A 20,105-nucleotide genomic window follows, 5' to 3' on the forward strand; every position below is an offset into this window, starting at 1 on the left:
TAATTTAATCATGTATTTGTAATGGGTATAACTATTGGGCAGATTGGATGGACCGTTCAGGTCTTTACCTGCCGTCATTTACTATGTTATTGAAGCCAGCTCTTCCTTTCTTTTAGACAGAAAATCTTTAGTGCCATGTGAAACATGGCTTTTCATGGCCCTCTTGACTTGCCACCACCTCAGTGCCCCTTTGTAGATGCTACTTTGTATTTTGCCCAGTTCTTGAAACTTCTTCCCATTCTTTCTTCTTCAGCAGGGATAGGCATAAGCAAATAATTTTCTGTTTTGTTTCTGGATGTTTAGACTTTTCAATTAATTCATACATTTAACAAAATTAATTATGTGCAGTAAATTTAAGGCATACCAATGAAACAAGTGCATACTAATCCACATCTCCTATTTTTTTTTTGCACCCGAGCATCTTATTAGCCTTCCCTGACTCTCGTCTGTTTAACGCCTATTAATCCTTCCGGACCCAAACAATATGTGGACAATTGATTTCTGAACCATAAAATAAGAGAATCTGCTTTAATCAAAATTAAAACAAAAGGGGACACTTGACCATTAGATCAATTTTATTACACTGGCTTTTTCCTCTTGTTCCTTTTGGCATCCAGTTTAATTGGAAGAGAGGCTGGGATTTGGTGCCGTGAGCTTCATTCACAGCTACCTGGAAATCGGACCCTCATTTTATATCCCCTTCCTCCTCCCTTACCCAATCACTGCAGCAATATTCTCAAGGATGGGGGGACCATGTATCAGTACTCCTTCCAGTATCCTGCAATCATAAGCCCTAAATCCGGCCACTAAGAATCACTGTTATGTGATCACTAAAACTTCCCTCACAGCTCCTGAGGTGAAAGAAAAGGATATGATCAGGGAAATAAAGCCAGGTTTGCTACATAGCACTTGTGAGTGAGCTGGTCTTGTTCAGTTTTCTGTCCCCCTGCAGCAATTGCCCCCATGGAAGGCCCCTGACCCTGATGAGGCAGGCGTGCACTTTTTGCGTGTCTGCATGGTCCTGCGTTGCACTACGAATGGCTGCCGTCAGTTCTCGCGAGTCCTGCGAGAACTCATGGCAGCCATTTGGAATGCAGCACGGGACCAGGCAGGCACGCAAAAAGTGTGTGTCTGCCTTGTGCACTGCTGTGCAGCTGCTGGAAGAGAGCAGAGAAACTGAGGCAGGAGCGTGGAAAGCGCGCTTGGAGCCAGGATGCCAAAAAAAAAAAAAAAAAAAAATGGTACCAGTGGGGGGGGGGGGGGGGGGGTGCTGCTGACTGGCTTGGGACTGGCTGGCTGGCACTACACGCGCCTACCATTAGACGAGCCCACCACTAGACGTGCCCTGTACTCTGTCCCGGCCTACCACTAGGGAGGGAACAAGGCACGTCTAGTTGCTTACAATTTTATTTTTCTTGGTTTTTCCTCCTGTACAGGTGGGTGCATCTTATGGTCAGGTGAGTCTTATAGAACAAAAAATACGGTAATTCATTTTTGAAAGTTGTGTGTACTATAGGATCAGCAGAATGGACTATGTAATTTTTTTCACAACTTTTATGTTTCTCATGTTGTACATCCTTGCTAAATTTCATACAAGGTCATAAGGCTACCACAACTCTCCCTTCTCCCTCATATAACCTGCACTATTGACTTGAAAGCACTGCTGTCAATCACCTCCCCCCTTACCCAGGTAAGTGCCATAGGTCACGTTTCTGTACTCATCCCAGGAGATGACGCCGTCTTGATTCAAGTCAAATTCGTGCCACTGGCGCTCCACATTGTCATATATGTATTTCTTCTGGGCCTTCTTAATCCAGGCTTTCAGCTCCCCCTCCGTCACAAACCCATCCTTATCCGAGTCTATTTTATCTACAATCATTCTACAAAGACAAAACAGCATGTTTCAAGGCACCGGAGGCACAGCAGAGACCTACCTAAAATGTAGCCGTAGGTGGCGTTTCTATATTCCTCCCAGGAGATGAGGCCGTCCTCATTGAGGTCGTGCCCCTTCCACTGGCGCTCTACGTCCTCATAAATCCAACGCTTTTGGGCATGTTTTATCCAGTCTCTCAGCTCCTTCACAGTTACATACCCGTCCTTGTCTTCATCTATTTTAATTACAATCTTTCTGTAGAAAACGCAGAAAATCCAGCAAAAGGTTAAAAGAAAAGGGCTCTACCACTAACAATGGAGCTTGGAGTATTTTTTCTATAGGCAGAGTGGCTGCTTTATGGAGTTTCTAGGAAAAGGAAATGGGCCAAAACATAAGCCAAGTAGTTTAGGCTCAGATTTTCCTCATTTGGCTCCTCTATTGAACTGCTAGAGGCATCCATTCTACATTAGATCAGGCCAACAGCTGGAATTTAGCACTCAACTGAGAAGTCACATTAGAAACTAGAGCTTGATTCTTGGACTAATCACTAGAAAGGGTTGTGTCAATCCTGTTCCTGTGCTAACTTCAAGTGACTGGCATGGAAGTAGCTTTAAAAAGGAAGCTGCAACCAATTAACACTGAGAAAAGCCCCCGAAGGTTTACCCTTTAGAGCAGGGGTTTCAAAGTCCCTCCTTGAGGGCCGCAATCCAGTTGGGTTTTCAGTATTTCCCCAATGAATATGCATGAGATCTATATGCATGCACTGCTTTCAATGCATATTCATTAGGGAAACCCTGAAAACCCGACTGGATTGCGTCCCTCAAGGAGGGACTTTGAGATGATCCCTGCTTTAGAGGGAAAGGATAGGGGAGAAAAACTGGAAAATACTACCGTGTTTCCCTGAAAATAAGCCCTAGCATGATTTTCGGGGTAGGTCTTAATATAAGCCCTACCCCCGAAAATAAGCCCTAGTCGCCAGCAACCGTACATCCCCCCCCGACCCTCCATCCTTCCCTCCCATCCGAACCCTGCAAGCCATAAATACCTTCCTCCAGAGCAGCTTCAGGCCAGCAGCACTCTAAACAGGCTGGAGAATTCCCTCTGCTGCGTCACTGATGACATCATCAGTAAAACGGCACAGAGAAGACCCCTGCGAGAAGGCCGTGAAGCAGCCTGTGAATGCTAATGTCCCGTCGCTCCTCTGCCAGAAGGTATTTATGGTCGTGGTCAGCGGAGTTTGGATGGGAGGGAAGGATGGAGGGTCAGTGGGGGTTCGTCTCTGCAGTGGGCGCTCAAGGGTTCTGCTGCACAAGGGATGGAAGGGAGGGAGGGATAGAAAGATGCTGCAGAGAAAAGGCACAAGGGGATGGGTGAGAGGGGAGGAAAGATGTTGCATATGTAGGGGAAAGAGGAAGAATTGGGGTGAAGGAGAGGAAGGGCGAGATGATCATGTACATGAAAATAATAAGTCCTACCCGAAAATAAGACCTAGTGCCTTTTTTGGGCCCCAAATGAATATAAGACACTGTCTTTTCAGGGAAACATGGGTATGAGCCATGATTGACAGTTCATTCAAGATGACTGGGACCTTCCTAAGAGGCTATAGATGACAACCCCTGTTGAGACTGTCTAACAGGCCTTAAAGAAGATCCAAAATTAGATTATAGAAAGGTTCTGAAATGGAAATTCTATATCCCATATAACAGCCTCTCTGCTTATAGTAGTCATACTTGCCCTAAGAATTCTTTGCATTCACTGGTGCAATTATATTACAATACATGGAGAAAACTGTACATCAGATTGAATCAATTCCTACCTATCACTAGAAATTAATGACAAATAAAGCTATATTTGCATATTTCAACTATTTAAAAAAAAAATTCCAGCTGTTAAATAAAGATAGTTTTACAGTACACTTTATAAGGAAAAAGGAATGGGGCTTGTATACTGCCTTTTTGTGGTTACACATTCAAAGCGGTTTACATATATATAAGTACTTATTTTGTACCTGGGGCAAAGGAGGAATAAGAAACTTGCCTATGGTCACAAGGAGCAGTGCTGGGATTCAACCCCACAACCTCAGGGTGCTGAGGCAGCAGCTCTACCACTAGGCCACTCCTCACCTCCTACTTTACTTTTTAAACACTGCACCAGTAAAGGCATGTTAAGAGAAAATACTAATCCCAAGCTGAGGCCAAGCAACAAAGCAAAGACATTCTGCAACAAAATGAAACCTACTCCCAAAAAGCAGAGGAGAAGATTTTCAGGAAATAGCTAGTAGTGTAAGATGGTCTTTCGAAGCAACCTAGTGGGACTGTTCACCATCAGAGAAGAAGCAAGACCCCCCCAAAAAAAAAGAGAGATTAGGTTCTTACCTTGCTTATTTTTTCTAGTAGATAGGTGTGTTATTCTGCACAGTAGGGTATTCTCTCTAGGCTCACGAGCCATGCAAAAGGAATCTATTACAGGTTTTCAACTCCTCCTCCTCCAGAGGGCTCCATTTCCTCCTTCAGTTTGTACCAAAGCAGGCAATAGCTCTATATAGGAGCACCTAAGGAGGGGTATGAGGAGACTCCCCAAACTACAAATCTGTTCTGCTCTGAAAGTATAACAAATATGTTAAACATTATAATTGATACATTACTACGTTTTGATTGCTTGTTTTGAACTGTTTCATTGAGAAGGTAGGAAGGGGACAACATTTGGTATTTTGTTCATTAAACACAATTATATTATTTTATAATTTCTTTTTTGTTTGAATTCTCTTGGTGTATAGATTGATTTTGTTTATGAGGATTCAGTAATATATGACTTTTACTCTCAATTTATTATATTTTTTTGGATAAACATAAGTGAACAATCAAACCATTGAAATAACTATAACAATCGGAAACATTTATAGAGCTTAAACATTCCCTCAATGTGTTACAATACTAGATTAGTCTTCATATCCTTAAGCTCGACTACCATAAAAATCTTAGTTTTGACTCAAATTTCCTGAGGCAGGCAAATACTGACTGAGGCAGGCAAATACTGACCGGGCAGGATTCCAGAATGACACAGCTATCTACTAGAAAAGATATTAGCAAGGTACAAACCTAATCTATTTTCTCATGGTAGGCAGACCCCTGACTGGTTCCTCAGGTCTAAAGAGGAAAGGGGAGGCTAAGCCTGACACTCCCACCTTCCCTTTACATGCTGTGTGGGAAACCCTAGGGGATGTGGCAGGGGATGTGTTCAGGTTTTCCAAACTCTCCTGATTTTGTCCATAGGCTGCAATAGCCTTACTCACTTACTACTTAGACTCCTCCCCTTGTCTCTCTTGCCCCCCCCCTTTCCTTCCCCTCTCCTTTCCCCTTCTGATCTCTGATTAATCGCCTTGAGCTTGTTGAGGTTTGTGCAACTCACAAATGGAAGATTAGATAAGATATGCTCTGAAGATATTGCAGCCTGCCTCAGCTCTAAGTAGTAGCTGGATCTGGGAGAAGAATCACTTCCTCAATCAGCCAGTCCTCCAAATGCTGATATCTTCAGGCTGCCAGTCAGACTGATCCTCAACCACTGCAGAACTGCGAGGGGAAGGCAAAATCGCAGATGCCTAACAGTCTGCACTCAAGCCCCTGCGATTCAGTAGGTGAGCTAAGTTACTAGAGATATGGACCTCGAGCTCCACAATAGATTCTGCAGACTGACCAAACAGGTCCAAATGGATTAATCCAGGGATCTCAAAATCCCTCCTTAAGGGCTGCAATCCAGTCGGGTTTTCAGGATTTCCACAATGAATATGCATTGAAAGCAGTGCATGCACATAGATCTCATATTCATTGGGGAAATCCTGAAAACCCGACTGGATTGCAGCCCTCAAGGAGGGACTTTGAGATCCCTGGATTAACCTGTCAGCTGCAGACCTAAGTCTGCTTCTTCTCCATGCAGGCTGAGTTGTCCCTTCACTGGGGAGCTTTGGTGTACCGATAGCTGCAAAAACCATTAAAAAATACCCCAAATAATAAAGAAATATTCAGAGCAGATCAGAAAGACACCTTCTGGCTTGCAAGCACAAGAGTTGAAAACCTGGAATGGATTCCTTCTGCACGGTTTGCAAGCATGGAGAGAATACCCTACTGTCAAGAATGACACACCTATTGCACTAGAAAGAGAAATTAGCAGCAGCTTTTATCCCTTCCTGATATCCCTTATTAAAGCAATTGCCCTGAAGCTGTGAGGGGTACTGGCTTCACAACAGCATATCTAAGATGAGATATCAGGGAGCCAGGCAGCAGTTCTGCCATGTGTCATCTATTTTCTGTAAGAGTTTGGATTTTTCCCTCCTCTACCCCCTCCCCCACACACAATTCAAAAGAACACCTAATTTTTCAAAGCAATAACATCAGCATGGAAGAAGGAAATGCCTGAAATAGGCCTGGCACTGTAATATCCACATTTTGGATCATCTCAGCAGTGAAAGGGTGCCTGAACATGGAATTCACTATAAAGCAATGCAAAAGCTAAAGAGCGAAGGACAGGTAGGCAGAAGGGAAAAAAAGAGAAAGAGAAAATTATTTGAACATTTATTTCATCGAGTGCTAAATGTGCAAATATACATCCTGTTGTACATTATTCTCCCACACTCACTTATAACGTCAAACTCTTGATCCTATACTGTTGATGTAAACAATAAAAAAAACCAAACTGCATGCTACTGTACAGTGAGCAGGGCAGTTACCCCCCCAAAAAAATCCATAATCACATCAGGAAGGAGAAATCTACCCTGCAGTTGCAGCAACTCCAGTGAAGGGCATCCAAGTTATTGGAAGGGACCCACCTCAGATGATATGGGAGCAACTACATGGGCTCCCCTCCTTTCCTGTAAGGACAGCTTTGTTCAATGGTCCAGACAGTTCTGAAAAGTAGCTGTGATGACAAGTGTGATGGGGATTTCAATGGAGGATTTAACTGACTGCTTACTAGAAGTAGATCTTTATTTTCTGTTCTGTAATCGTGTAAGACGGTAGCATGGGTCTGAGAATCTAACCTAGCTTCTTCATGTGGAAGCACCAGCCATTGAGCCCCTAGATCAACCCCTTCTGTCACAAGTCTCAATAGGTAGAAGAAATTGTAAAGGTCATACCCCGTCATTCAAAAACTTGAAGAATCTGGACAACAGGTACAAACCATCAAAAATGTAATTATACAACTACATCCTTTATGCCATAGTCTGCCTGACATTAAGGTTTTGTTATTGTTTCATCATGGTCATTTGCCTATTTTCTTTACAGTGAAACCTGATTCTGAACCACACCCTGAATGGGGTGCTATATAGTTTTTAAAATTCAAGTATACTTAAAATGAAATATAGGGTCTGAGTTTGGTTGAGGGTGAAGGAGTGATGACTCTTGAGTGCTGCTCACAGAGGTATTCGATGGTTTGGTTTATTGATGTCTGTTATTGAGGCATCTTGTATGACTTATGGAATTTTATATTTTGACGCATGTGTGGGTTTGGCCTTAAATGAAATTCGTCGTTGATGCGACATGTATGTTATATGTAATTTGATATGTAAGTATGTAATTTGTAAATAATTTGTTGTAATTTGTCTCTGAAGTGTTTTGTACAATAAATGTAAATCTTTTATTTTGTATGTTAATATGTAACTCGCCCTGGATAAGGGCAGGTGAGAAATAAACAAAACAAGCATTGCCTCCACAACACTAAACTTCACATTTTGAATGCACCAAAGCCTGACTGGTCAGAAATAACAATGGCTGAACAGCAAAGAGATTGCTGACTGTAGCCTTACCCCAATCTCTCCTTACTCTCCTCAGGTGTCAGCTGGTCGAAGGTTTTTGCCTCTTCAGCACCAAGGAATGCATCATGATCATACTCAAAGTTCTGAGCATCATCGTGAACTTTATCGCTCAGCTGAGGGTCATGGTGCACTCTCTCTTTCTTGTCAGTTGGTTTGCTCAAAGCACAGATTGTGCAAAGGGATAGGTACACAAGAAACTGCATAACATCCATGACTGAGATGATCCCTGAGAGAGAAGCAAAGCAATAAGATTTATTCACAGCAACATTTGATCATTTTGCATCGAGTAAAAGTCTTCTGCACATCTCAACGAGTCCTATCTCAGGACTACGCACCACCATGCAGGCAACATCCTATGACACAACTCCTTAACATCACAACAGGAAAACCTCAAATTAGCTATGCAGAATAAGGGCCCTCAAGACTCAAAAGATCCACTACAAGCAACTTTTTGTATCTCGCTACTTTGAATTATACTTACATATATTCAAATTGCATCCCTTCTGACTGCCACTTAGGGCTCCTTTTACTAAGGTGAACTAGCGTTTTTAGCGCACGCATGTTACACCACGCGCTACGCTTCTAGCACTAACGCCAGCTCAATGCTGGCGTTAAGGCCTAGCGCGCGCGGCAATGTAGTGCACACTATTCCTCGCGTTAAAGCCCTAGCGCACCTTTTTAAAAGGAGCCCTTAGTGTCAGGTCCACTACTGATAGAGCAGGTGACACTTTGGCCACATTTGGTGTGGCAATCTGGCCAGAACACTGATACAACAGGCTGAGGAGATGATCGGGAAAGCTGTGCATTAGAGACACTGACCACACGGCTTCTACTGTGAGCTTCCAGCATAATGCTACCTGTGGGATACAGTATTCAATGAGTATACAAATTACTGTCATATTAAAAATACTGCAGTAACTTTAAGTGGCAAAATACATTAAGAAAAATATACAGGGAACGAAACTAAATATGGAAGGCAAAAAGGAAAAATTCCACAAAGGAAGGCACCTAAAAAGGCTACGATAAAATGCGCTGAAGAGAACTGCAGAGAAATGTGTTGTTTATTTACTGGGATATTAACCACCTTTTCAGGAAGAGATTCACCCAAAACAGTTTACAATACATCACGGTTGACGAAAGACTGTTAGTTCCACACTTGTAAGTTGAGTGGGAAGACACCCATGCATACACAGTGGGAGTACTGCGTCAAGTGCTTAAAGAAATTATGCTGGGCAGCATTTCGGCACTGGGCTCCATGGATGACATCCCCCACATGAGAATTTAAAAACTTCCTTGTCCTAGGAGAATCTGCATTTCATTACAAAATGTCTCCCTTCCCGTTAGTGGTGATCAGCTCATGCACCGATAGGAAAAAAGTTAATAAAAGTTAGCTGGCAGTCTACATCAGCCCCCAACATCATACAGAATGACACAGAGACAAATTTGTCCCCGCAGGATCACAATATCCCCATCTCATCCCCACAAGTTCTGTCCCTGTCCCATTCCTGCAAGCTCTGCCTTAACCGAACAAGCCTCAAACACTTAAGATTTTAATGTATTTGAGGTTTATGCAGATGAGGACAGAGCTTGCAGGAATGAGACAGGGAGAGAGCTCGTGAGGACAGGACAAGGATAGAGAGATTCCGCAGGGGATGGTGAAAATTTGTCCCTGTGTCATTCTCTATCATCCAGCCCTCTCCCCTTCGAGGGGACAGGGATGTTGTTGATCCTTGTTCAGTTTTCTTTGTGATTTATAAAAGAACAGTTGTACAGAATAGGTTTCTTTTTAAACTTTAATAAAATGAGTTTAATATAAAATCATAACTGTTTGAGGCTTCTGAATATGGAATCAGACTGAGTTCACGAGGATGGGGACAAACTTTGTCCCTGTGTCATTCTCTAGGGAGACCAAAAGTGTATTGACTATAGTCATTTGAATGCTACATTATGCACATAGGGTTACCATATTTTTAAAGTCAAAAGAGGACACATGACTCTGCCCCACCCTGAGCTCATTCCCATCCTACCTTCCACCAGTCTCGCACCTGCCCCACCCCATCCCCAGTCCTACCTCTCACCAGGCTCACCCCTGCCCCACCTTTCACCCATCTCCTTAATCTCCTTTCTCTTTAGTGCTGCTCTCTTTCCCTCCCCTCCAACCTCCCTGTGTGTGGCTTCTCTCTCTCCCTCCAACCCTCCCCCCCTCACCCCCACCGGACAGTGCTTCTCTCTCCCTCTATGGCTCTCCCGTGCCCCACCTAACTCCTCATCAAAATTTAATCTTTGGGCAAGCTGGAAGCAGCAACGAGGTAAGCCTCCGGTCATCAGCCTGCCCCAGAAGCTGTCTCTCTAGAGCAGGGATCTCAAAGTCCCTCCTTGAGGGCCGCAATCCAGTCGGGTTTTCAGGATTTCCCCAATGAATATGCATTGAAAGCAGTGCATGCACATAGATCTCATGCATATTCATTGGGGAAATCCTGAAAACCCGACTGGATTGCGGCCCTCAAGGAGGGACTTTGAGACCCCTGCTCTAGAACATCTTACCTATATGGGAATAGGAAGTTGATCCAGGAAGAAGGCTTCTGGAACAGGCCAATGGCAGCAGGCTCACCTCACTGCTGCTGCCGGCTGGCCCAAAGATTATAGTTCAATGGAGCTGAAGGCAGGTGGGGGTCAGGGAAGAATATCCCAGACAGGGGATAAAGTCATTCGGACACTCGTATAGTCCTCTAAAAAGAAGACATGTCCGGTAAATCCGGACGTCTATTAACCCTATAAGCACATCCCAATGACTAATGTACAGTTCTCCAAAGCTAGTCAAAAACATGCTAGCATAATCCAAAAAAGTATCACCTACTCAAAGACAAGCAAAATCCAACAAACTTAAGCTTTAATTCCAGCTCACTTGTATGTAGACAATCAATCAATCCCATTTTCTTGCACACATCATCCTGGCTACCTATAATTCTGTCAAAAGAATTCTTAATTCCATTGTAGGATAAGATCCAGCTGTCCTGAGTCATATAGCTACTATCCCAGCCAAGCCCAAAAGTTGTTCAATACCTGTCCTGAGGGAAGAAAAATCTAAACTCAAGCTTCATGTAATCCTATTTGTTCATTATTTGCATGCCCAGAGGACAAAAAAAATTGCATGTCATTGTGTATTGACTAACTTATAAAAGTAAACACATGGACAGGGATGAAAGTCTGAGCAAAAGGCTTCATTTTAGTTCATTAACTTGCACCAGGAAATATTCTTACACAGCACCACCATTACAGCTGCAGGAGTTTACACTTCTCCCTCCATATCCGCGGTTTCCATATCTGCAGATTCACTTATTCGTGATTTTTCGGAAGCTGACTCAGCCCCCCCCCCAAATTACATCATCATTAAAGTTCTTTTTCCTTTTACTGTACCGATAAAAAAAGTGTATCATAGAAACATAGAAAGATGACGGCAGAAAAGGGCCAAGGCCCATCAAGTCTGCCCACTATAGACCCTCCCCTTAAGGGTCTATAGTGGGCAGACTTGATGGGCCTTGGCCCTTTTCTGCCGTCATCTTTCTATGTTTCTATGATACACTTTTTTTATCGGTACAGTAAAAGGAAAAAGAACTTTAATGATGATGTAATTTTGGGGGGGGGGGCTGAGTATCGCATTACCAATGGTATCGCTTACCATTCACTCTGAAAATCGCTAATGCCATGCTTTCTCCCACAAATTCGCTGCTTCCATGCTTCCCAGTGTGCACTGAGAAAAATGCTGCTTCCCAGCATCCATAGAGAGAAAGGCTTCTTCCCAGCATGCCTGCCCAGAAATCACTGCTTGCTTGCCTGCCCAGAAATCGCTGTAGAAAAGTTATTCGCGGTTCCAATAATAAACACGGAAGGCTTTTTCTAAAAACCACGAATAATATTTAAAAAGTTATTCATGGTTTTTCCATATTCGCGCCTATGGTCCGCCCGCATCCCCCGCGAATACGGAGGGAGAAGTGTATATATAAAGCAGGCAGTAAAAACAGGTTCCCCCTAATTACTACTATAAAGAACAATGGTCCATCAAGCCCAGTAGTCCGTTCTCACGGTAGCCAATCCAGGTCACTAGTACCTGGCCAAAACCCAAGGAGTAGCAATATTCCATGCTACCGATCCAGGGCAAGCAGTGGCTTCCCCCATGTCTTTCTCAATAACAGAATATTGACTTATCCTCCAGGAACTTGCCCAAACCTTTCTTAAACCCAGCTACGCAATCCACTCTTACCACTACCTCTGGCAATGGTTCCACTGCAGTTACCATGCATGGAGTAAAGTAAATAATTGGAATCAGTTAGTATTTGGACTTAAACAAAGATGAAATTGCTAAGACATAGTAATTGAGTACAAAGCACACACAAAGATAATACATTTTGCTAAAGTGACTTTTCTTTTAAATATACTTCCAGCATTCAACATAAGTATAATAACTACATAATCAACCCCTTCTAGGAAGGCTAAAAGCAAACATGAGAGCCCCTCCTTGATGTATCTTCTGGTTTCGCGAAACCAGAAGTTACATCAAGGAGGGGCTCGTCGCAGAAGATAGGCCTCAGAACGAGCTTCTGAAAATTTTTCATCATTGGCGCGGCTGGCTCCTTCAGGAAAAACCATTGCCATGCTGAAAAATCTTCAGAGGCCTGCTTCATGCTTTCCTTCAGTCGATGAGTCCCTCCTCGATGTAACTTCCAGTTTCGCAAAATTGGAAGTTGCATCAAGGAGGGGTTCGTCGGCTAAAGGAAGGTCTCAGCGCAGCTGACGGGATTGGGTAAACTTGGCGCGAGGGGAACTGAGTAGTAGATGCTGAGCTGAAGGGATGCTGCTGCGCTGACCCTGGTGAACTTTTGCCGCGTAAATAAGGTCTACCGCTCTAGCGAGGCGGTGGAAGACCTTGTTTCCACTGTAAATTGGCTACATGTTTCCAGTTTTTGTGGGCTAACTGCGGATTGCCATGGTAATCCTTCACCATGTCATTCTTTAACTGGATGAGAAAAAAAGCTAAACGAGGAGGGGTGGTGGACAAGCATAAAAAGCGATTCAGAGCAGGCAAAGGATGCACCAGCGATGCAGGTCAGTGATGGACAGCAGACGCTCGCACCTGGTGCACTTTTTAAAGCCGGTTACAGGCCGGGACATAGAAATACAGCCGGCCGCGGCCTACAAGGCCACGCGGCCGCTACGACCCGGGAGCCCCCGGGTTGAGAAAAACGAACCACGGCTTCGCGATTCGGAGCAGAAAAGAAAATAAAAACAAGAAACATGTGCACAGCGACTTCCAACGAAATAAAATAAGAAATCGCGGTGCAAGAAGGCACTTGGGGGCAGAGCTAGAAAATACAAGTCTTCTTAGCTTCGCGGAAAAAACCGAACTGGAGACCACGAGGAGGGGATGCGCCCTCTAGTGGAGCAGGAGGCACACATGCGTGCTGCAGCACAGCAAACTTGAATCTTCAATCAAGTTTGCTTGAAAAGCTGTCCGCATCTGGGCTCCGTAGATGACGTCACCCACATGTGAGAATATCATGCCTGCTTGTCCTGGGATAAAGTAAATATGTGGTGTTTTTCAAACTGCTGACAGCCTTTTTCTCCTTTATCTGCTGCTTCTCCTGTCTCTTCCCTCAGAGAGATAGGGAGACATGTTGTACATGGGGATGGAAGAGAGAGGAAGAAATGCTGTGCAGGAGGGGAGAATGAACCAGGATAGAAAGGAGGATGCTGTACAATGGGAGGGAGGGAGGGAAAAGAGAAATTAACAGCAACCGCTTGAAGAAGAATTTGCAGAAGACAGGAAAGTAGAAAAAAGAGAAACTGGAACCAACTTGATGGAAAAATAAATCTCCAGACAACAAAGGTAAAAAAAAGGAATTTATTGACTGAAATGTTAGTTTTGGGAAATGTAATTAGCAGATGTCTTTGTATTGTGTTCAACAGAAAAAGAGGTTTTATTTCTCCATGTTAGTACTTGCTGACCCTTACTGTAACTGGTGGGAATCCCCAAGCAGCTGAGGACCTCCTCCAAAGGTAGCCAGAACTCCTTTCTATCACGCGTAGCAGTCGCTGGCAGCATCCTTGAGCTTAGGTGCCAGCATTTGTGGCTTAGGGATGTTGGAGCTGCCTCCCAAGCTTGATAAGAGGGATTTTTAGCCACCTTCAGAGGAAGTCCTCGGCTGACATGTAGCTTGAGGGTTCTCATCAGCTGGACTATTTATATTTACTTTAGAGGCTCTGGCAGAGACCCATTTACAAAGTATGTATTCTTCCCAATTAATATTTCCAAATTAATAAAGTGTCTTTGTAAATGAAATAACTACTTCTGAAGTTTATGGGGATGGGCGGGGACAGATTTGATTTCCAGCAGGGATGGGTTTAATTTCTATCCCTGCATAACTCTCTAATTTATTTAAGCCAGAGAGGAGCAATAAGGATGAGATGTGCATTGTCCCTGTTGAACTTCTAAAGGACCTTGAAAATAAGTGGGATCGGAGAAAGCACAGAACGGAGAAAGCATTCCATAGTGATGCTGGTCATAGGTGACAGATCATCATGCACTGGGCATTGTCCTGTAAGCAAAGAAATCTACAAGTGGAGTTCCCCATCACTGGAATATCTGCTTTAGAACCATGGGGGCCAGAGTCCACTTGTGAGGGTCAGGTTATCGGCGTCAGCTGACTTGCAACTTCCTGCCTTCTGCTGCCGGGACTCCTGCTTTCCTCTTCTTCTCTCCCCACCCCCGGACCAGCAGCAGCAGTTCAGTGTTATTTTAATTTAGTCACACAGCTACCGCTAGCATTAGTTTAGACACGGTTTCATCAGGCAGCCTCGGGTCCTTTGCTAGACTGGCCTGCTTCGATGATGCGAGGCGGGCCGGCTAGCAAAAGCACTGAGGTAGCCTGATGAAACCATGGCTAAACTAATGTTAGCGGCAGCTGTGTGGCTAAGTTTAAAGCACAGTGAGCTGCCGCCAGGCTAGAGAAAGGAGAGTTATTGCTGGACAGGGGAGGAGGGAATTACAGGTCAGTAAGTCTGACTTCTGTGGTAAGCAAATTAATGAAAACGCTTTTAAAACAGAATGGTGAAGTTTCTGGAATCCTGTGGATTACGGAACTGGAGGCAACATGGAATCACTAGAGATTGGCCACCTTAAGATCTACATGACTAGACCTAACAGGTTGAAAATATGACGGCAAAAGATAGAAGGATGCTAGGATGCATAGGGAGAAGTATGGCCAGTAGGAAAAAGGAGGTATTGATGCCCCTGTATAAGACTCTGGTGAGATCTCATTTAGAATATTGTGTAAAATTCTGTAGGCCGCACTTTCAAAAAGATATAAAAAGGACAGAGTCGGTCCAGAGGAAGGCTACTAAAATAGTGCGTAGTCTTTGTCACAAGGCTTATGGGGACCGACTTAAAGATCTCAATATGTATACCTTGGAGGAAAGGCGGGCGAGATATGATAGAGACATTTAAATGTGAATGAGTCGAGTGTCTAGGTGGTGTAAATGCGAATGAGTCGAGGCTCTTTCAATTGAAAGGGAGCTCTGTAATGAGGGCATAGGATGAAGTTAAGAGGTGATAGGCACCGGAGTAATCAAAGGAAATACTGTTTGACAGAAAGGGTGGTAGATGCTTGGAACAGTCTCCCGGAAGAAATGGTAGAGACAGAGACTGTGTCTGAATTCAAGAAGGCGTGGGATAGGCACGTGGGATCTCTGAGAGAAAGAGATAATGGTTACTGCTGATGGTCTTTATCTGCTATCATGTTTCTAAGTTTTCAGGAAGTGTCTTGTGTCACATATCATATTCTAACATAGCCCACTATAACCCATCTATTAATCTACTAGTATTTTAGCCTGTTACATTAACGGGTGCTAGAATATATGTCTGCCTGTCTTTCTTTTTGTGTCTCTCTCCCTCCTGCTGTCTTTCTTTCTGTCTGTCTCTCTCCCTGGCCCCCTTTGTCTGTCTGTCTTTCTGTGTCTCTCTCTGCCCCTGTGCCTTTCTTCTTTTCTTTCTGTCTCCCTTCCTCTCGCTGTCTGGCTTTCTTTCTATCTATCTGTCTCTCTCCCCCCCACCACTTCCCTGTGCAGCAGCCACAGCAGCATTCCCTCTCCCTCCACTACTTCCCTGTACAGCAGCATTTAGTCCCCCCTTCCTGTGCAACAGCCACAGCAGCAGCAGCATTCCCTCCCACCCCACTTCCCTGTGCAGCAGCAGCGTTTCCCTTACCCCCCCTTTCCCTTCCCTCAGTCTTGCCTGCTCCCTTAGTCCCTTGCCGCCCCCACCCTTCCCTTCCCACGGTCCAACAAATCTGCCGAATCCAGCAGCGTGTGCAGCACTCTACACACGCTGCTTCGGGGCCTTTTACTGCCCTGATTTACTCTGGCACGTAATTAGGCATTTTCTATAACTCTTCCTTAGCATAAAGATCCAATTTGATTCTATTTTTACCAACTATAGAAAAGGATAATGGAATTTCTTTTTTTTTCAATTGAAAAGCTTTTATTAAGAAAACACTCCAAACAGTACATAGCAAAAGCACATGAGATACAAGAACATAAATTCAATGAGCAGAACATCCCACTCCAGAAGCACACACGAAAACACAATCAGCTATGTAGTCATGTGCAAAGCGTACAAACTGAAAAGAACAAGCTATAATACCCACCCCACCACAACCTATACCCCCCCCCCCCCCCGGGACAAAACATCATACCCACAGCTATCAATAAGGTCAAAACTAAACACTTCCAGACACAACCCAAACATTAAAAAGGAATATAAAGAAGGGCCCCCCCAAACCTCGCCCACCCAGGCCCAACCCCCAGTGTAGCTCAAGGTCCCCGACCACCCCTACCACACACCCCCACCGAGGCCCGAAATTGGCGCCACACATGAGCATAGCCATGTAGTTTACCATGCCTCAAAGCTGTTAAGTAATACAGATTCTGCCAATTAAGCATGCGTTGCTCTACCAGGGCCCATGTGGGTGGAAGTACCTGATTCCACCGAGAGGCAACAGCCAATCTAGCAGCAGTGAATGCAAGTTTGCAGAACAGAGAGTCCCCCCGAGCCAGGTCTAATTGATGCCAAAACAACAAGGCGTGTCGCCAATCAGCCGGAATCTGGACATCCAGGATCCGGGACACCCGAGCAAAAACATCAGTCCAGAATCCACACACCCTCCTGCACTGCCACCACATGTGAAAGTAGGTACCCACTTCCCCACAGCCCCTCCAGCAAAGCACACTCGCACCCTCCTGCCACCGAGCCACAGTCTGAGGAGTATAATACCATCGGAAAAGAACCTTATATCCGTTCTCAATTATCAAAGCCGCTATACCCGCCGAGGAGATCTCCGCCCATATGTCACCCCAAGTGTCCCAGGAAATTACAGAGCCACAATCACCCTCCCAGGCCTTCATGTATGGAAGGGGGGCCCCCCGACCATTGAGACACCGATAAATCGCAGAGAGAGCTCCCTTCCTAAGCACTGGGCCCAATAATAATTCAAAGGGCGTCTTACCACCCCTCAAGTCTCCCAAAATACCCGATGTCCTAACATAGTGAAGGACCTGCATGTAGGGGAACAGATCCCTTAATCCAAGCCCATACCTGCCCCTGAGGTCCGTAAAGGATCTCACCCCACCCAACACCGGGTCCCACAGCTGACCCATGCAGACTAAGCCCCGTGCCTCCCACTCTGCGAAAACTCCCCCCGCTCCCCCCGGTGGGAAATCAGGATTGAATCTCAACGGAGTAAACCAGGAATGACGCCCACGCCCCAGTAAACAAGCTCTGGTTTGATTCCATACCCTCAGGGAAACCGCTACCGAGGATATCTCCCCCATCAGGCGTGCCCTACCGGGTACCCACGGCCGATGTAACAAAGGCACCCCCCCACTTAACCTTTGCTCAATTTCCACCCACAGTTTCGGTGTCTGCGCCTGCCATTCTAAAAGGGCGCGTAGCTGAGCAGCCTGATAATATTTCACCACATCCGGGACTCCCAGCCCTCCGTCCCCTCTCCCCATGCACAAGACCTTTCTACTCACCCTCGGCCGTCTACCCGCCCAAATAAAATTAGAAATATGCCTTTGCACTCCCTCTAATGTTTTCCTCTCCACCCATAAAGGCAACACCTGAAATAAGAACAACAAGCGGGGCAGAATCATCATCTTCACAATGGCCACCCGGCCCAGCCAAGAGAAATACAGGTCCTTCCATTTAAGCAAATCCTGGCGGATGCGACGAAAGAGCGGAGGGAAGTTGAGGTCATACATCTCCACTCCCGGCGGTCCAAAATATACCCCTAGGTATCGCAATGAATGCGAGACCCACCGAAACGGATACCGATCTCTAAGATAGGAAACCCGGTCAGCAGGTAGGTTGATGTTAAGAAGCTCCGATTTACCGATATTGACCCGAAATCCTGACACATTCCCATAAATTTCCAACTCCTGCAATATAGCCGGTAAAGACTCGGCAGGGTCTTCCACCGTAAACAGGATATCGTCCGCAAACAGAGCCAACTTAAAGTCCCCTCCCGGCACCATGACCCCCTGAATATCCGGATTCATCCGCACACGCTGCGCCAGGGGTTCCACAGTCAAAGCAAAGAGAATCGGGGAGAGGGGACACCCCTGACGTGTACCCCTTGCTAGGGAGAAAGTCTCCGAATAACTACCATTTACTTTAATACAACTCAGGGGCCCATTATAGAGGACTCGGATCCAGTCTCTCATTCTCGGGCCCAAACCCACAGACTCCAAGACCCGAAACAAAAAGGGCCAAGAGACTCTATCGAACGCTTTCTCAGCATCGATAGACAAAAACACTGTCTCTCTTACCCCACCCCTGGCCCGGTCGTACAAGTTATAGACCCTACGCGTGTTATCACCCACCTGTCTGCCAACTACAAATCCCGACTGATCCGGATGGATCAGCCGAGGTATCCAACTCATCAATCGGTCCGCCAGAATGCGCGTGAAGATCTTAGTATCCACCCCCAATAGGGATATCGGTCTATAGGATGCACACTGGAGAGGATCCTTCCCCTCCTTAGCCAACACTGTCACACCCGCCAGACGCATAAAGAAGGGGAGGGCACTATTCCCCTGCAAGGAATTAAGAAAACGCAATAGAGGGGGCAGCAGCAGATCCTGAAATCGTTTATAGTACCGAACAGTAAAACCATCCAATCCAGGGGATTTACCAAGTTTCATAGAACGCAGCGCACTACGAGCCTCAATCAATGTAAGAGGGCGGTCCAACCTTGCCACATCTCCCTGTGCAATCTGGGGTAGCTCAGCTGATATCAAATAAGCATCCTGATCCTGTGAAGGCCCTGGATCTTCCGGGGTATAGAGTTGAGAGTAATATTCCACAAAACGTGCCCGGATAGCTTCCTCGGTCTGTAACACTTCCCCAGAAGCAGCCCGGAGTGAGAGAATCTGATTTCGTGTCTGTCGCACCTTAAGACGGTGTGCAACCAGGCGACTAGCTTTATTGGAGAACTCAAAATATCGCTGCTGGAGGAGCTGCAAATTATGGTGCAATCTTTCCAAGTCTAAAGCCTGAAGATCCCTACGAGCCTGAAGCAAGCGCTCCCGCAATACCACATTCCAGGGGGAACGCTTATGTAAACTTTCCAACCTACCAATTTCAATCAGCAGAGTAGCGGCTACCTCCCGCCGCTTACGCTGCCTAGCCGACGCCAGGGCTATCAGCCTGCCCCTAAGGGTAGCCTTCAGCCCCTCCCAAACCGCCTCCAAGGAAGCTCCACACTCCACATTCACCTCCAAATAGTCTTGTATCCACCCCTCAATCTGCATTCCCACCTCTGGATCATCTAAGAGACTATCATTGAAGCGCCAAAATTTCCGTCCCCCACCCCCTCCTTCCCCCTGGAATCGCAACCACACCGGGGCATGATCCGACCACGTGAAGGACTCAATCCCTGAAGACTCCACCCTCCGGAGAAGTCCACTCTCCACAAATATATAATCAATTCTGGAATAGGAGGAGTGTACTCCCGAGAAGTAGGTATAGTCTTTCACCGAAGGGTGGAGCCACCTCCAACAATCCACCACATTCAAACCAGCCAGTGTCTCACGCAATAATTTGCGATCTCGTCTCCCATAATAATCCGCCCTCCCAGAATTATCCAAGTGAGGAGCCACGGTAAGGTTGAAATCCCCACCAAGGACCAGGGCCCCCCCCTTGAACTTGAGGATCCGGGGGACCAACTCACGAAAGAAGATCCCCTGACCCTCATTAGGGGCATAGACATTAACCAGGGAGTATAAGACCCCCTCAATCGTAGCTTCCAACATAATATACCTGCCCTGGGGATCCCTCACAACCCTGTGCACCTCACAACGGATTCCCTTACG

The 20,105-nt window shown here is 45.6% G+C and overlaps 1 protein-coding gene across 3 annotated transcripts in view; it reads right to left on the minus strand.

Moving 5' to 3' along the window:
* CALU (calumenin) overlaps positions 1–20,105 on the minus strand; it is a 42,341-nt gene that overhangs the window by 18,840 nt on the left and 3,396 nt on the right. The window contains exons 1-2 of one of the 3 annotated variants that reach the window (XM_033958410.1): positions 7,671–7,891; positions 1,935–2,128 (exon numbers count right to left, since the gene is read on the minus strand). In XM_033958410.1, the coding sequence (XP_033814301.1) occupies positions 1,935–2,128; positions 7,671–7,891 (415 nt within the window). Of the gene's footprint in view, positions 1–1,686; positions 1,881–1,934; positions 2,129–7,670; positions 7,906–20,105 lie in introns of those variants that run through there. The other 2 variants (XM_033958412.1, XM_033958411.1) reach the window with 2 other exon arrangements.

The sequence above is a fragment of the Geotrypetes seraphini genome, chromosome 9 (genome assembly GCF_902459505.1).
Source record: "Geotrypetes seraphini chromosome 9, aGeoSer1.1, whole genome shotgun sequence".
Taxonomy (NCBI): domain Eukaryota; kingdom Metazoa; phylum Chordata; class Amphibia; order Gymnophiona; family Dermophiidae; genus Geotrypetes; species Geotrypetes seraphini.